Source organism: Castanea sativa, chromosome 9, assembly GCF_040712315.1.
Source record: "Castanea sativa cultivar Marrone di Chiusa Pesio chromosome 9, ASM4071231v1".
Lineage (NCBI taxonomy): Eukaryota > Viridiplantae > Streptophyta > Magnoliopsida > Fagales > Fagaceae > Castanea > Castanea sativa.
The window spans coordinates 10,217,877-10,233,844 of NC_134021.1; the positions used below are offsets into that span (position 1 = coordinate 10,217,877).

The window sequence follows — 15,968 nt, forward strand, 5'->3', positions numbered from 1 at the left end:
GTTCATCAAATCATAACCACTCTTTAATGATTTAATGGTCTAGATTTTGCCATGTCAGCATTTCATTAACAATCATCTTAATTGTTTTGTTTACAACATTATTTTATTATTTCAAGAATATTATTAATGAAATGCTGACATGACAAAATCTAGACCATTAAATCATTAAAGAGTGGTTATGATTTAATGAACTCTACTGGTAGAGTACCCTAAGAACTCTAGAGGATCTGAATCCGGGGGGGGGGGAGGGGTGAGAGATTTAATGTTGCTACGTAATTAATTCAATCTTCTGTATAGAAGAGACAAACTAAAAAATGCCAGTACTCCTAGATCTTAGCAATCATTAAGAAAAAGAAAGATGAATTCTACAACTCGGCGCCAATATATATACTTGAAAATTTCACACAAACTTCCCTTCCCTTCTCCTAGCTTTTTTCGGTTAAATTTTTGCATCTTTTTAGATTGATAAAATTTGAGAAAAGAATAAATTGTTCATTTTTTTTTTATAGGAAAAAAGAAGAAGAATAAATTCTTGATCCAAACACTCAATTAGTAATAAGTTGATTCTGAGATTCTAAAGCCATTATCAGTTCATCCTTACAAAAAGAGAAAAATAAATACTCTATTTAATTAAGATAAGAAAAGATAACGGATGCTCGAATGAAATTTTTAGCAATGAAATTAATACTGCACTAGAGACCGTTTCGATTTGATCAGAAAAACGATATATTTCGATACTGATTAATATTGGTGTACCATTTCGTAGTTATCGCTATTTTTGTGTATATATATAAACTTAAATGTAATAAAATAATAATAGATATTTTCATTGAATATAAAACAAATAATATTAATAGTATATTATATACCATACATCTCTACAAAAAACTACAAGACTAAATTTTTAAAAGTAATTATTAAAGAAATTAAAATAATATATTGTCATTTATTTTTATCCATACAATAAATTATATGCTACATACCCCTTAACCCAAACCATTTTTTTCTTTTTAAGTTTCCTCCTCCACACATTTTTCTCTCCAAACGTGCAGTCACTGATGGGCCACACAATAAGAGTATATCTCAAAAAGAGAGCATTATATGCCACATGTCTAACATGCAATTACTTAAGCAGTAGGTTCTCTAATGGTAGTCATGCTCCACACGTTTTTAGTCCTAAGAACATTCCCATCAAACATCTTAAAAATTTTAGCATTTAGCATCTAAAACACCAACTTTATAACGTATAACACATCACTTTAAAATATCCCTTACATTAAAACTTCTATTTTTTTAACACTTAGTTTAAATATTCTTTTTTTATTATTTTTTATTCTCTCTCTCTCTCTCTCTCAACCTAGCACTGCCGGCCACCACATCCACCCACCCATACCACAACCATCACATCCATCCACCATCGCCGCCACCAGCCAAATCCACCGCAACCACAAACAACAGTAGAGAAAAAAAAAAAAAACCTTCACTTCCACCCACCACATCCACATCCGCCCATAGCACAACCACCACATTCACCCACCATCGCCGCCACCAGCCACCAGCTAGATCCACCGAAACCACAAACAACAACAAAGAAAAAAAAATCTCAACATCCAAAGCCACCAAATCAACCCAAACCCACAAATCAACTCAGCACCCAGACTTCTCGACCTTTAACCACTACCTCCCCCTCACGCACCTCGTCGATGAGATCAACAATCGCACCCCATAACCGTCCGCGCCATCGACAACGCCGCCATGTTTGACCTCCTCTCCACCCACCCTTCCGTCTACACCATCAAAAAATCCTCTCCCTCCACATCCACCCACCACATCTTGGACATGTCTGTTTGTACAATTGTTTACCTTGAGCAAAGCCAAAATCTTGGACACGTCTTCACCCATCAACATCTTCTTCAAGTTGAAGTCATCACAGTACATCTGATTTGGAAACCGAACCCCAAACCTTCGTGCCGTTTTGGTCTTGGAACGACGTTGTCCTCATCTGTGTTTTATAGAGGATTTTCGAAACGCGAATGTGGAGCTTGCAGTGTTTGTCATCGAAGAGCTTTGATTCATGGTGGAGGTGGTAGTCTAGAAGGTGAAAACGATAGCATATGGTGGTTTGAGAAGGAGAAAGAGAAAGAGAAAGGAAGGTAGTGGAGAAGAAAGGCACAGTACACGAGAGAGAGAAAAAGAAATATATATATATTATATAACTATAGTATATTGATACAGTAGGGTGTCAAAGATGAGATTCCACTGTAGTTCAATGCTAAAAAATTTAAGATTTAACAAATTTGATGTTAGTGCGTTTTTATCATTTGAGGTGCTAAAAATACTAAATGCTATCTTTAAGCAAGTATTTAAGAGGTCTCTCATTAGCATTTAGCATTTTTAGCACATTCGATAAGAATGCTCTAAATACAGTCAAAAAGACCCTTTAAAGGTCTCTCATTAAATCTCTCTCTCTCTCTCTCTCTCTCTCTCTCTTCTTTAGATCTAAACAAAAAAAAATCTAGTCTCCTGTAGATCTTTGTCACTCTCACAAAGTTTTCACATCAACCATTCAACAACCATAGTTACCAACCACATGAAGTTTAACATCAAGTCATAGCATCAGTAGATGAAATTTAGCATCAATGGCCGAATATTTCTTTCAAGCGAGTCGAAGGAATTGTGTTCAGCATGAAGATTAGTATCGGTTTGAAATATGTTTTTATTGGCCAAAACCCGATACATAATTCAATATGGCCAATATTTAACCGATAAGAAACATTAGTATTTTTGTACCGGTGTATATACTAGTACGATACATACCAGCCGTACTAGCTAGTATGGTACAAATTTATCTTCCTTGATTTTTAGTGAACCATTTTAAGAAGTATTTTATGAAAAAAGAAAGAAAGTAATTAATATTTCTACTTTTTTTTTATTTCAAATAAAAGTAAAATCAAACTTTTGACCATGATGGACGGTTCTTACCTGGCCGAAGATAAATGTTACTGGGTTGTGTTAAAGGGTACAAACTTTTGACTATTTTTTTTATACAATCTTTTTCTATAGTTTTATGTCATATTTTTAGTGTAAGATTAACTTTGAAGAGAGAAAAAATATTAAAATAATTTTATGTTTAATTATTTATTTATTCATTTTTTTTTATTAAATGAGATTTACTTAGGGATGGCAACCCAAGCCCGACCAGTGGGTACTCGGCCCGATTAAAAATAGGATTGGGTATGGGTCTAAAACAAAAAACCTAAAATGGGTCCAGGTCGGGTTCGGGTATTATGCATACTCGGCTCGAACCTAACCCACATATATAATATTATTAAAAAAAATTAAAAACCTAGGTATAAATACTACTCTACCACTTCTAAAAACATGTTCCTAACCCTAATTTCTCACCCTCAGCCGCCTCTCTCTCCATTACTCTCAGCCACCCCTCCCTTTCCCTCACTCTCTCTCTCACTTGCTACCGCCAGTCTCTCCTCCACCTTACTAGTCTCGTCGGTCCCTGCCTCCCTCACCGAGCCGCTCACTCATCCACCTAGCCGCTCACTCATTCCTCACCTTGCCGTAGAGATCGATAGCTCCTCCCTCACCACACCGCTCAATCCTCCATCTTTGCGATGCCGCTCACTCTTCCACCTTGCCGCAGATGCCTCTCCTTCCTCTCTCACCTCGCCTTGATTGGAAAAAGGAGGGATTTTTGTTGGTTTTTCATGGTTCTATTTGTAAAGTTTTGGAGGAGTTGAAATAGTGGTAGGTTTAGACTGATTTGATCTATATTTTTTTTTTATTTTTATGAAAGATCTGATCTGTATTTAAGGTCTTAAACTTTGATCTGTTGAGGGGTTTTTATGGTTTTGGTTTTGGATGGGTTGAAATAGAGGTAGGCTTAGACTCTGATTTGATCTGTATTTTTTTTTAATGAAAGATTTTATCTGTATTTATGGTCTTAGACTCTGATATGTAGTATTGAGTAGAATTTTTGTGCTTTTTACTTTGTTTTGCGTTGTTCTTGTGATGATTTCTATTCTACATGACTTAAAGATTCAAATAAATTTTTTTTTTATTGGACCACGGATTGGGCCTAAGGTGACAGGGCTTGCGGGACCCGTGCAGCCCGACAAAGCGAGTTTGGAGTTAGAAAAAAAAAAACACATCTAATAAACAGAGTGAGTTCAGGTTTTGGAATTAGGCTCACGAGTTGAGTTCGGATATAAAAAAACTCGCCTTAATCCCAACCTATTGTCATATCTAGATTTACTTTTGTACGACTTTAGCAAGCATTTATGCGGTTTGTGGTACTTCTTAACAATATTATTATTATTATTATTATTTTTATGTTCTCATACTTTGCGAGAAAAAAGAGGGAAACGTTTGTGCAAACTCGATTGTCGGAAAAGAAAAGACAAAAAATGTACAAACTCAATTGATGAAGACGTATTTGAGAACTTCAATGTCGGCTTAATTAATCGTGCACACAAATAATTGGAACCATCTCCTACTAGAATATCCTAGGAATCTACTCTAAATATATATATATATATATATATATATTAATAAAATATGAACAAGTCGTATCTACTTTGTCAAACAGAACTCTACCGCTCTATTGTCATTCTTAGATTTACTTTTGTACGATTTTAGCAAGCATATAGGCGGTGCGTGGTGCTTCTTAACGATATTATTATTATTATTATTATTTTTTATGTTCTCATACTTTGCGAGAAAAAAAAGAGAAACGTTTGTACAAACTCGATTATCGGAAAAGAAAAAGGCAAAAAATGTACAAACTCAATTGATGAAGACGTATTTGAGAACTTCAGTGTCGGCTTAATTAATCGTGCACACAAATAATTGGAAACCATCTCCTACTAGAATATCCTAGGAATCTACTCTAAAAAAAATATATATTAATAAAATATGAACAAGAAAGTCGCATCTACTTTGTCAAACAGAACTCCACCGCTCCAAATAAGGCCACATGTTAACTTCTTGAGCATACCTTGCCGGATTTAGATGGGACACCCAGAATCCAGGGCAACAAATTAAGAAGCCCTTCGTATGAAAACAATTTTTAATAGACATGGCAAATGAAAGCTGCAAGGTCGTTTGCATTTTTGTTTTAATATTGAGATAGAATTTCATTATAATTTAATTTAAATTTATATGTAATGTGTTTTTTTGAAAATTTAAACTTTAATAATTTTTTCCTACTTTTCACATGTCACAAATATTTATATTTGTAGAATATTATCATATGAATAGTGTATTCTTAACCTGGCCGTAGTTTTGTTTTATTTCGTATTTATAATATAATGTACCTGATGGAAATTTTCATAAATATTTAAAAAGAAATACACAACAACAACGACAACAAGAGAGGGAAAAAACATTATAATTGCCTCACCATTCAACTCAGAGCAACAACTTCAATTAAAATTGGGTTAATATCTTAGTTTTATTCAAGGATTCCAAATGTTCTATACAAAATAATTGAGCTTGCCAATTAGTTGACTCGTGAGCAGTAAAATTTGACCTTAAGTAAGCGAAGTAGATAAGATCTTTGGAAATATTAGAAATGGAGTCGCAAGTGCATATGTACCTAACATACTTTTTCATTTCAAAATCATTGGAACTCAGTGGTTGCTTTACAATGATGAAATATGGAGTTCCATTTACACTTACCTAACATACTTTTAATTTCATAACTAAGCAATCAATGAAATTCATTTATCCAGTTTCCTACTTCATACTATTAGAATATTGAAACTATAAGATTGTCCTTGAGAGGCCAAAAGTACAACCCTCTTAGTAGCTAGAGCAAGAGTTTCTTGGTTCAACTTCAAATTACATTATTATATATGAAAGAAATCATAGATGGATAAGATCCCTAGTACTTGTCATCATTATTGTATTGAATAAAGTTTCATTTTAGGTTTTCAAATTTCCTTTCAAATTTTAGAATAACAGGAAACTTGTCAGCAACAAGTGTTTTAATTTTTACTTTCACATTTTTGTTGAAAAAGTCTCTACAATCTCTTATTTGAGTTATATTGAGCTGCAATTTCGTCCATGGACATCTTAATTTATACCTAAAACCAACTTGAATTAGGAAATATGGACATATTATTATCAGATTTGTATGCCTAATTTAATTTCACTATAAGATTTTTGCACTCATGCTACAAGTTAGCAATTCCTCTTTAGAACACTATAATCTATAATCATTTAGAAGACTGCTAACAATAGTCGATTAAGGGGGTTAAACAGAACTATAGTTTCGTTCATTGAGTAACGCAAATACTTTGTCCAAACAAATTGTGTAATCCAATTAATTTGCATGGTAAACCTCACATATGAATATGATACTTGGTCTTACCAGTGAATGAATTTTAGCTAGTAATTAAGTTTCATTAATACGTCAATCATAACCTAATAATGCAAATTATCTTCTTCTTTTTTAAAGGTTTTACTGTGGCTTAGTAAACTGCCGCTACAGCTAAGAAAACTACCAATAAGTTTTCGTTGCAATAGCTTGTAATGGCGGTTGTGCAAAACACAAATATATGAATAACTGTTGTGATGAGCCCCATTGCGACGGTTATAGATTGAAAATCCTTTTTCACCCATTTTGTTGTAGCGATCAGAAGCTGCCGCTATAGAGTATCTAATTGTGGCGAATGAGATCAAAGAAGTTGTCATCATCTTTTTCTTTGATTTCTCTTATTAATTTATATATATTCTCTCTTACAAACACATACGAATGAATGTGTCCAAGTTAGTTGTGAAACATGTGTGTGTTTAGTTTCTTAATGTTTTTATCTCAAAAAAAAAAGTTTTTTTTAATGTTTATACGTTTGTTTAGTGATAGTTGTCCTTCAATTTGATTGGATAATTGTGTACTGAACTTTTATTAGGATGATTAATTTGAATTTTTTTTATATATTAACCTTTCATGTAATTAAGAAATAAGGCCTCTTTAATCTTTTAAAGGATTATTTATGACAATTTAAAGGATAAGATCAAACGGAAAATCCTTTTTCTAATGGTATATCTATAGAAGAAGACCATGGAGGTAGTAGATGAGATTGTAAGAATATTAATTAGTGGTCAGTGAAAGTTATAATACTGACACTATTTTTATAACGGGATTAGGAATTTCACTAGCTGACTATTGTATCAAATGAAAATAAACAATTTTGTTATAAAATGGTAGATAAAAATATGTGATGCCGATTTTTTTTTTTAATTCTTTATTCTATTTTTTGGTAAAGAGCAGACTTCATTAAAATTAAAAGACTTAACAAAAAAAATTTAGCATCCACTGTGGAAGAGAGTCTGTCATAATACATGCCATTGTTGTCTAAAAAAAAGAAGAAGTTGAACATTTGCAAGAGAATAATTTAGAATAACTCGCCTACCCTCCAAATTTTATCTTCTAGGCAGGAGAGCAATTAACTGGTCTACCCCCTAAATTTATTCTCACTAGAAAAACCTTTTGTTGAAGTCTCCCAACAAAACTTAAGATAAATGATGTAAAGAGGCAATTTGACTAAGATCGTTCCACAAAATACTTCACCATACCTTTTTTTTTTTTTTTTTTTTGAGAAACGCTTCACCATACCTAGGACTTGTATATATAAACAAAGGAAAGCAGCCAATAAAGGGAATATGGAACATGCATTGATAGCATCATAGCATGGATCTCTTGCTCAATAGTGGCCAGCTCAATGACAATCACCACCTGACTGGGTTGAACCCTATACTTGACCGAAAAATGATATGTTCACAACACTTTTACAACAAATTCTAAGTGGCAGGTTGTTACTGATTGTTATTGTTGAGGTAAAAAAGTAATCTTCGTGTTAGGTTCAAATTTGAACTAATAACAACTAACCACTTGTAATTTGTTGTAAAAATGTTGTAGACGTAGCATCTCTCTGACCTGACCTACTTAATTATCAAGCCTCTATTACAAAATTTTATAATTAACTTTTTATTAACATTTTTTTGCAATTCTGTACAATATATGGAAATTTTATAATATAGAACTTAAAGGATGTATTTTTCAAAAGAGATAAAATTCTGTAAAGTTGTAGTGTAAAACACAAGTTGTGTTTTACCCTACTAATCCTAACATGCTACATTATCCTATTATATATTAAAGACTGAGCACAACCATCCTCATTTAATTCTAATATTCATTTAAAAATTCAACTTAATTGTGAGTTTATTGAGATATTATTACGCGTGGTAAGATATATAAAGTTTTAAATAAAAAGCTGATGTGATAATAATCACTCAAAATATCAACAATTTGTAAAATTTTTTATAAAATAATTTGTTTCTCTAGCATTATTCATACAATATAACATGCATATTTTAGTAACTATGTTATCGACTTCAATAAGCATTTATATTGGCCGAATTTTAGTAACTATATTATCAACTTGATCCATAATATAGTTACTAAAATACGCCAATATAAATTGTCATTGAAGTTGATAATACTATCACCTCTTCACTGAAACGAATTTATATAGTATTTTCTGCCAACGATAGTATTATAAATTATCAAGATAATAATTTAGTAACTATATAAATTCGTTTTCAAAAGCTGTCGCTGAAAAGGAAGCCGTGGCCGAAATTGAATGCAACAACCACACCGTGACGAAATGTTTGGCAACAAATTAAGGCCTACCCCAGTAAACTCACCATCATATTCTGTACCATATATACGACAATATCTATAAATATAAATAGTAAAAAGAAAATTTTCCATTTTTTGAAAAATCATAACCCTCTAACGTACGTACATGCCTAGACACAATTACCATTGCCACGTGTATTTTCGTATGTACTTTTCACGTGTGGATTATAGTCCAGTGAGTTTGGTCTAAGACGCTAATGTCATGGTCATGATTTTGCGTTTATATAATGACACCAATCCTTGTATCTGAGAAAAAAATAAAATAAATAAACATAACGGATGAGAAAAAAATTTCAACTCCGTTTGGTACCTCTTCACGCATGCGAGCCTCTTTAATTTGTCATCTTCCTCTTATTCTTTGAGGGCTAGCTCTCTGTGTGAATATATATCAAATATCACTTACTCTCAAAGAAGAAAAAAGCCTCGTCTAGTCTAGAACCACCATGGATTTGCGAAGGTTGAGACTGGTTCTAACATTTGCAGTGGCCTTGGCCTTTGCCGGATCCATTGATGGCGTTTATTCATACAATCGCCCACCTATGCGCAAGGACCTCATTGTTCGCCACTTGGAAGATCTTGATGATTCTTCTCCACAACAGGTATTCATAAATTTTATGCCTTCATAGATGTATATATGTTTGGCAATTCTTGTTTTCAGTGTATGAATCTGTTGCCGAAGATCATGAAAACTAAATTTTGTGGGTCCTTTTTTTTTATCAATATAATTATCCTCTTGTTGTGTATTTATTGCGGGGATTTCTATGCTGCATGAAATACAGCCAATGAGGAATGTTTTGTTTATATCGAAGAACACAATTAAAAAAGAGAGATAAAAGTTTGATGTTGAATAGTAACATATAATTTGTTGGCTTTGATGAGAATTGGGACGAGGGAGTTTGCCTAGACAGGTTATTAAATTTAGTCTTAATTTGATTTTCTTACTCAACACTAAGACCGAAAGATGAGATGTTAACATCATGAAGTGTGAATTTCTAGTCTTTTCTAGGAAAATGTTTTCATCCCGTGTGTGTCTATATATATATATATATATATATATATATAGACTCTCTTAGAAAATGTTAAAACTCTCTATTAAAATCTGGCCACTTAGGGTCCGTTTGGATAGAACTTATTGCTGAAAACTGAAAACTGAAAACTGAAAACACTGTAGTAAAATAATTTTAAAATGTGTGAATAGTACCGCGGGACCCATTTTTAATGAAAAAGTTGCTGAAAAGTGAAATTTGTGGGTCCGTGAACAGTGCACGAATGCACTGTTCATGAGGAGAATTGGTCAACAACAGCGGCTGAAAAAAAAAAAAAAAAAAAAAAAAAGCTGAAAACGCGCAATGAAGAGAAACGCAGACGTGAACGTGGATCCAAACCCTCTCTTAGTGAGAAAGTCCAACCTAAGCCCAATATGGCCGTAAGTGGGCTTCAGCTTTTGTTTTGTTTTTTTATTCGTTTCTTTATCTTCATCCTATTACTCCTAGCCTCCCAGGTTGTAAGTACACAGATTAGCCTTTGTCAATGGAAAAATAACCAACTCATAAATATCCACCTAGCTTATTCGCTGAACACTTTCAATCTTCTGAGAAAACAAGAACGAGATAGAAATTTGGTGCCACAATGGAAGGTCATACTCATATCTTATATACCTGGGAATATTTTCTGACAAAGACTTCCTAATATTATTTGCCTGTTTGGATTCCCGTTTTCCCTTCTGCGTTTGCGTTTTTTTTTTTTTAAAGACCAGCGCTACATGAACAGTGCACCAAGGCATATAAACAGTAAAAAAAGAGTGAACAGTGTTTTTTTACACATTAAAAAATTATTTTGCTACAGTGTTTTCAGTTTTCAGTTTTCAGTTTTCAGCAATAAGTTCTATCCAAACGGACTCATAGATTTTTTCGTCACTAGTGTGCGTTCGAGATTAATAAGCCACTAGATTTTTTCGTCACATTTTGTTCATATAAGGAAGTAGTTTTTAGTCAGATTATTCCACTTTGTGTCCCACAAATTTTATCGAGTAACATTAATGCGATGGGAATGTGACCCTAGCTAGCCTTGTCTTGTAACGTATGTAATGTAACTGAAATTTCTATGTCCATGCAAAAAGAGTGAAAAAGACACATATATAGAAGATATTTTCTCACTCATAAATGATAACGTAAAAAAAAACAAAATTAAAAATCAGCTCAATATCGATTTTGAGCTGGCATAAATGGCTGTCCGAGGGCTGGGGTTGTTTCTGGTATCCACTGGCCTAGCCTTCAATGGATTCTTGGGCAATCTAGATACGTACAATCGCCCGCCGGCTCGGCCAAATTTCATTGTGCAACAACCGGAAAATCTTAAGTCTGCTTCTCCTCAGCAGGTACTTAATTCTTATATATTCAATGAATTCTGGGGCGGTCCTTTTTTTTTTTAATCTGTCGTTAAAAAAATTGGAAAGATATTTATTCATGTAATTTTATATTGTAGCCCATTGTTGTCCCTGGATCTGGAGCTAGAATAATGCTGTATTATATTCTATGTTTTTTTTTTTTAATGAAATTTGTAGAATGTGATTTTAGAATTAAGCTCCGTATTTTGAGGTTAAGAGTTAGGCAGCTATTTATTATTATTCTTTCCGGTAGCAAATTTTCTTGCATTGTAGTCATGTAGTACTGTAATTATTTTTATGATTCAATAATCTTTTTTTTTTTTTTTGAGTAACTTTATGATTCAATAATCCAAACTGAGAAATGGGAGTGATTTGTCAAAGTTGTGAAATCCGGGTTTGGTCTAAGAGATTATTTAAGTGAAAGGAGAGGGACTAAGTTCAGTGAAATTAGTCCAGACAATTTACCCAAAGTAAAACCTGGTTCAGATTCCCTACGAATAATTGAATATACCTTTAATTTAGCCCCCCCAAAAAAAAAAAAAATATACCTTCATGAGGTTGACTTATGGCCTTGTTTTCATGGTGATTTTATATATATAATTTTCTGTGTGAGTTATTAATATAGTTCTTATCGAAGAAAAAAAAAATCTATTTTGATTACTAAATGGATCGGATGGACTTCAACTTCCGCTACAACCAAAAAGAATTGGGGTTGGTCTGTGTTTAATTTAGTAAGTTAACATGTAGCCCATTTATTAATAAGTGGACTTGGGCTGTACTTTTTTTTAGGTTTTGAAAAGGTTTTTATTAGAGTAATAATAATAATACACCTATCCAACAGGCAATAGATATTATAAAATCAGATATCTTACTTTCTAATTTTATTCCGTTATGATAAAAGGAAGTGCCATTTTAAATAGAATTCACTGACTTTTGGTTTTTGATATTTTCATGTGTATACAGTTTCATTTATATTATGGTTTAAATTTTCGAAGCAAAATATAGGATTTGATTATAGAAAAATGATTTGTTAAACTCTAATAACATCTCTTGTCGTCAACCTTGATTAGTTGATTGAATTTTTTTTTTTCCAACCTTGAGGCATAAGTATTACTTGAAACACCTATACAATCATTCTTTGCATTATATACAAAAATTGGCTGTGGATATATTGTACAAAAACTTCGTTGCTTATTCTCTTTTCCTTGATACAATTAATCAAAATTTTAAATGCAATCAGTATCCTATTCATTTCATGCAAACACCCTATTGGAATGGCTAATTTAGAGCTATTAAGTACTAATATATGGTCCAAATGTCTATGTCCAACATATATTAATTAATTGGGCTTGAAATGGTTTATACCTTTCAATAATACTGATGTGTTACTGCAGGTGCATATATCTTCAGTTGGCGAAGACAAAATGAGGATTTCATGGATTACTGATAGCTCAACCCCAGCAACAGTAGAATATACAACAACTCCTGGGGCACAAGGAACTTCTGTAACTGGGACTACATCTTCATATAATTACTTGACGTACAAGTCTGGTGAAATTCATGAAGTAGTGATTGGTCCATTAAACCCTAATACAGTTTACTACTACCGCTGCGGCTCAAATTCGGCCCCCGAGCTCAGTTTCAAAACTCCACCAGCTCAATTCCCAATTAATTTTGCTGTTGTAGGTATGTAAATGCTTACTATACACATGTTATTGTTAATAGAAGTTTAATCTATTAAGATATGGTAAATATAATCATTTAATCACATACTTCTAACACTTTTCCTCACATGTGGACCGAAACTACATTTTAGTGATGCCCAACACGTGAGAATTTTAATAGGAGGTAGAGTAAAAGAGACAGGAATTGAACTCAGAACCTCCTATTCTAATACCACATTAAATTACTGATTATCCCAAAAATTTAAGTTATTGAGATATGGTAAATTTAATCATTTAACCACATACTTCTAACAAAACACACCACAACAAATTTCACAACTTTTTGAAATGACAAATTTTAAATGATAGATAATATAGTAATGTTAATAATGAGCCCATTTGAGAATTAGCAATAACTTGTCAACTCAACTGATTGGAAATTTGTTGTTAAAACTATTTTGTCTAAAGTATTTCTTGATATACATATTGTTAACCATTATGTTACAATTAGTGAGTAATTTGAATACCATGTGTCTATTTGACATTATTGCAGGATGTATAATTTTAAGTGTAGAACTTCAATAAAAGAGTATTTATGATATAGAATTTTGACTAAAAAGCTCTTTAACATTTTGAGTATTTGAAAAGAATTATAGTGTTCTTTTCTTTTTCTTTTTCTTTTTCTTTTTCTTAAAAAATAAAAATAAATTTCAGTTTTAGCCTTAAATTTAGTTTTCAACTTTAAGGATCTCCTTTAAATTCTTCAGCCTTAAATTAACACCCATATGTTTTCCATATTTCATATTCATATATTGTGCCATTTTACTTAATGTTTAATGTATAATGCAGGTGATCTTGGACAGACAGATTGGACCAACTCAACCCTCCAACATATAGCACAGTCAAACTATGACATGCTGCTATTGCCAGGAGACTTATCATATGCCGATTTCATCCAGCCTCTTTGGGACTCATTTGGGAGGCTTGTGGAGCCATTGGCTAGCCAGAGGCCTTGGATGGTGACCCAAGGCAACCACGAGACTGAGAAAATCCCATTAATTCACAAAGAACCCTTCACAGCCTATAATGCAAGATGGCGCATGCCATTTGAAGAGAGTGGCTCAGACTCAAACCTATACTATTCTTTCGACGTAGCTGGGGTACATGTTATCATGTTGGGTTCGTACACAGACTTTGGTCCTACTTCTTCACAGTATAGTTGGTTACAGGCAGACTTGGGGAAGATTGATAGGAACAAAACTCCTTGGACCTTAGTGCTTGTTCATGCACCATGGTACAATACCAATACTGCTCATCAAGGGGAGAAAGAGTCGATTGACATGAAGGCATCCATGGAAAAGTTACTTTATCAAGCTCGTGTGGATGTTGTTTTTGCTGGACATGTACATGCCTATGAACGCTTTGTAAGTTCTAGTTTTGCTCTACTTTCATTGCCATTTCTTAAATTTAGTTTTCTTGCATGATTGACTATGCTCTAATCTCTTTGTACGTACAACTCAGGAAAATGATATGGATTTAAGAAATCTATATATAATGTTCATTTTTTATATTAAGTGACTTGTTTTTAACTTTTTATTAGTTTTGAGCACCACATTTGTTGTTCTAATTAGTGGAAGAATTCAGTGTCATTGATATGCTTCCATTTGTTATTGGTGCTTCTCTCTCAGACTCGCGTTTACAATGGGAATAATGACAATTGTGCTCCAGTGTATATCAACATTGGTGATGGTGGAAACCGTGAAGGCCTTGCTAGCAAGTAAGATACTAATTCGTATATTCAAAATCATAAAAATGGATCATATTAAATGAAAGTGATTATTATAGCTATAGCAAGGACAAATTAAACTCTTTTTTTTTTTTTCATTATTTTCATATAATTAACTTCGTGCATTCTTGATCTTACAGGTATCAAAAACCAAAGCCTGCTATATCCCTTTTCAGGGAAGCAAGCTTTGGGCATGGGGAACTCAACATTGTGAATTCAACGAATGCTCTCTGGACATGGCACAGAAATGATGATGATGAGGCTGTTACTAGTGACTCACTCTGGTTGACAAGCCTATCATCTGTACCTGCTTGTAAAGTGCAAAACTAAAATGTGAAAATACACGTTCCATTCATGTACTTTAATCAAATAAAGAAAAATGATAAAGATGCATTAATCTAATTGTTTACCAGGAAATAATTGTTGTACCTGGAAACCTATGTCAGTCTTTGTACATTATTTAATGTTAAAAGTATTATGTAAAATAAATTTCTCATTCTTTACTCAAAACTAGAGTGAATTTTTTTTTTTTTTTTCAGTTCATTAAAGAGGAGTAATAGGTTATACCTCTACACAATGGGAGTAGTTCACTGTACCTTTTCTAAACTGTTTCTATCTCCTACCATGCAAGTTTATGAAATTAAACTTTTTATATAAATTTTAATAGGTAAAACTTAGATTAAATTCAAACACATTGCTACATGACCCGCTTATCAAGCCTTTATAATTACTATAAAATTTTTACTTTATTTCTTTATTGACTCATTCAATTTGCAAATTTGCAATGAATGTTTGTATTCTAATTAAATTTTTTATATTATAGATGAAAATATACTAATGACATTAATTACCTGTGAACTTAACAAGCAATTCAGGTGAACCAGGCTTGGCGTCCTATAAATATATATATATATATATATATATATATATATATATATATATATATTTTTTTTTTTTTTTCTGAATTATCTCACTCTCATGTAAAGAGGGAGGGTAACAAAGTAGCACATTATTTGGCTAAGTTAGCAACAAATTATCCAAACAGTGTAATCTAGATGGAAGATGTTCCATCATCAATTTTCACTTTTGTTCAAGCTGATTTAGCCTCATTTTCGGAACAAAATTCATTGTCTTCCTTCTCAAAAAAAAAAAAAAAAAAACCCTTAACAACCAATTATTAACTAGAAATATTTCTGTGTTTGATATATTACTAACTATAAGGACGTGAAATGAGCTCAAGCCCACCAAGAACAATGGACAGTGACCCACTAAGCCCAAAACAATGTATTTATTACTTTGTAAGAGAATGGGTTGATCTAGGGAATGACACTACAAACAAAAATGGACCACAGTTGATAGGACTCAAGACAGTGAGATTAAAAACACGGATTAATGGAAATAACTCTCCTCAAT

At 32.7% G+C, this 15,968-nt stretch overlaps 1 protein-coding gene across 2 annotated transcripts; it reads left to right on the forward strand.

Annotated features, from left to right (window-relative positions):
• The first annotated feature begins 8,992 nt into the window (after positions 1–8,992).
• Positions 8,993–15,065, forward strand: LOC142610782 (putative purple acid phosphatase 20). Of its 2 annotated transcripts, none has more exons than XM_075782718.1 (5): positions 8,993–9,318; positions 12,500–12,791; positions 13,619–14,193; positions 14,458–14,546; positions 14,696–15,065. In XM_075782718.1, exons 1-5 carry the CDS (start codon positions 9,163–9,165, stop codon positions 14,883–14,885), a joined length of 1,302 nt encoding a protein of 433 aa, XP_075638833.1. In that variant the 5' UTR covers positions 8,993–9,162; the 3' UTR covers positions 14,886–15,065. The 2 variants fall into 2 exon arrangements, with proteins under 2 accessions (XP_075638833.1, XP_075638834.1); XM_075782719.1 differs by lacking the exon at positions 8,993–9,318 and adding an exon at positions 10,929–11,096.
• The last annotated feature ends 903 nt before the right edge of the window (positions 15,066–15,968 follow it).

Bases quoted from the DNA above. Each gene is read 5' to 3' on its own strand.
- LOC142610782 (XM_075782718.1), top strand. From the start codon at position 9,163: ATGGATTTGCGAAGGTTGAGACTGGTTCTAACATTTGCAGTGGCCTTG. The intron at 9,319-12,499 runs GTATTCATAAAT...GTGTTACTGCAG, and splicing joins ATGATTCTTCTCCACAACAG to GTGCATATATCTTCAGTTGG. The intron at 14,194-14,457 runs GTAAGTTCTAGT...CTTCTCTCTCAG, and splicing joins TACATGCCTATGAACGCTTT to ACTCGCGTTTACAATGGGAA.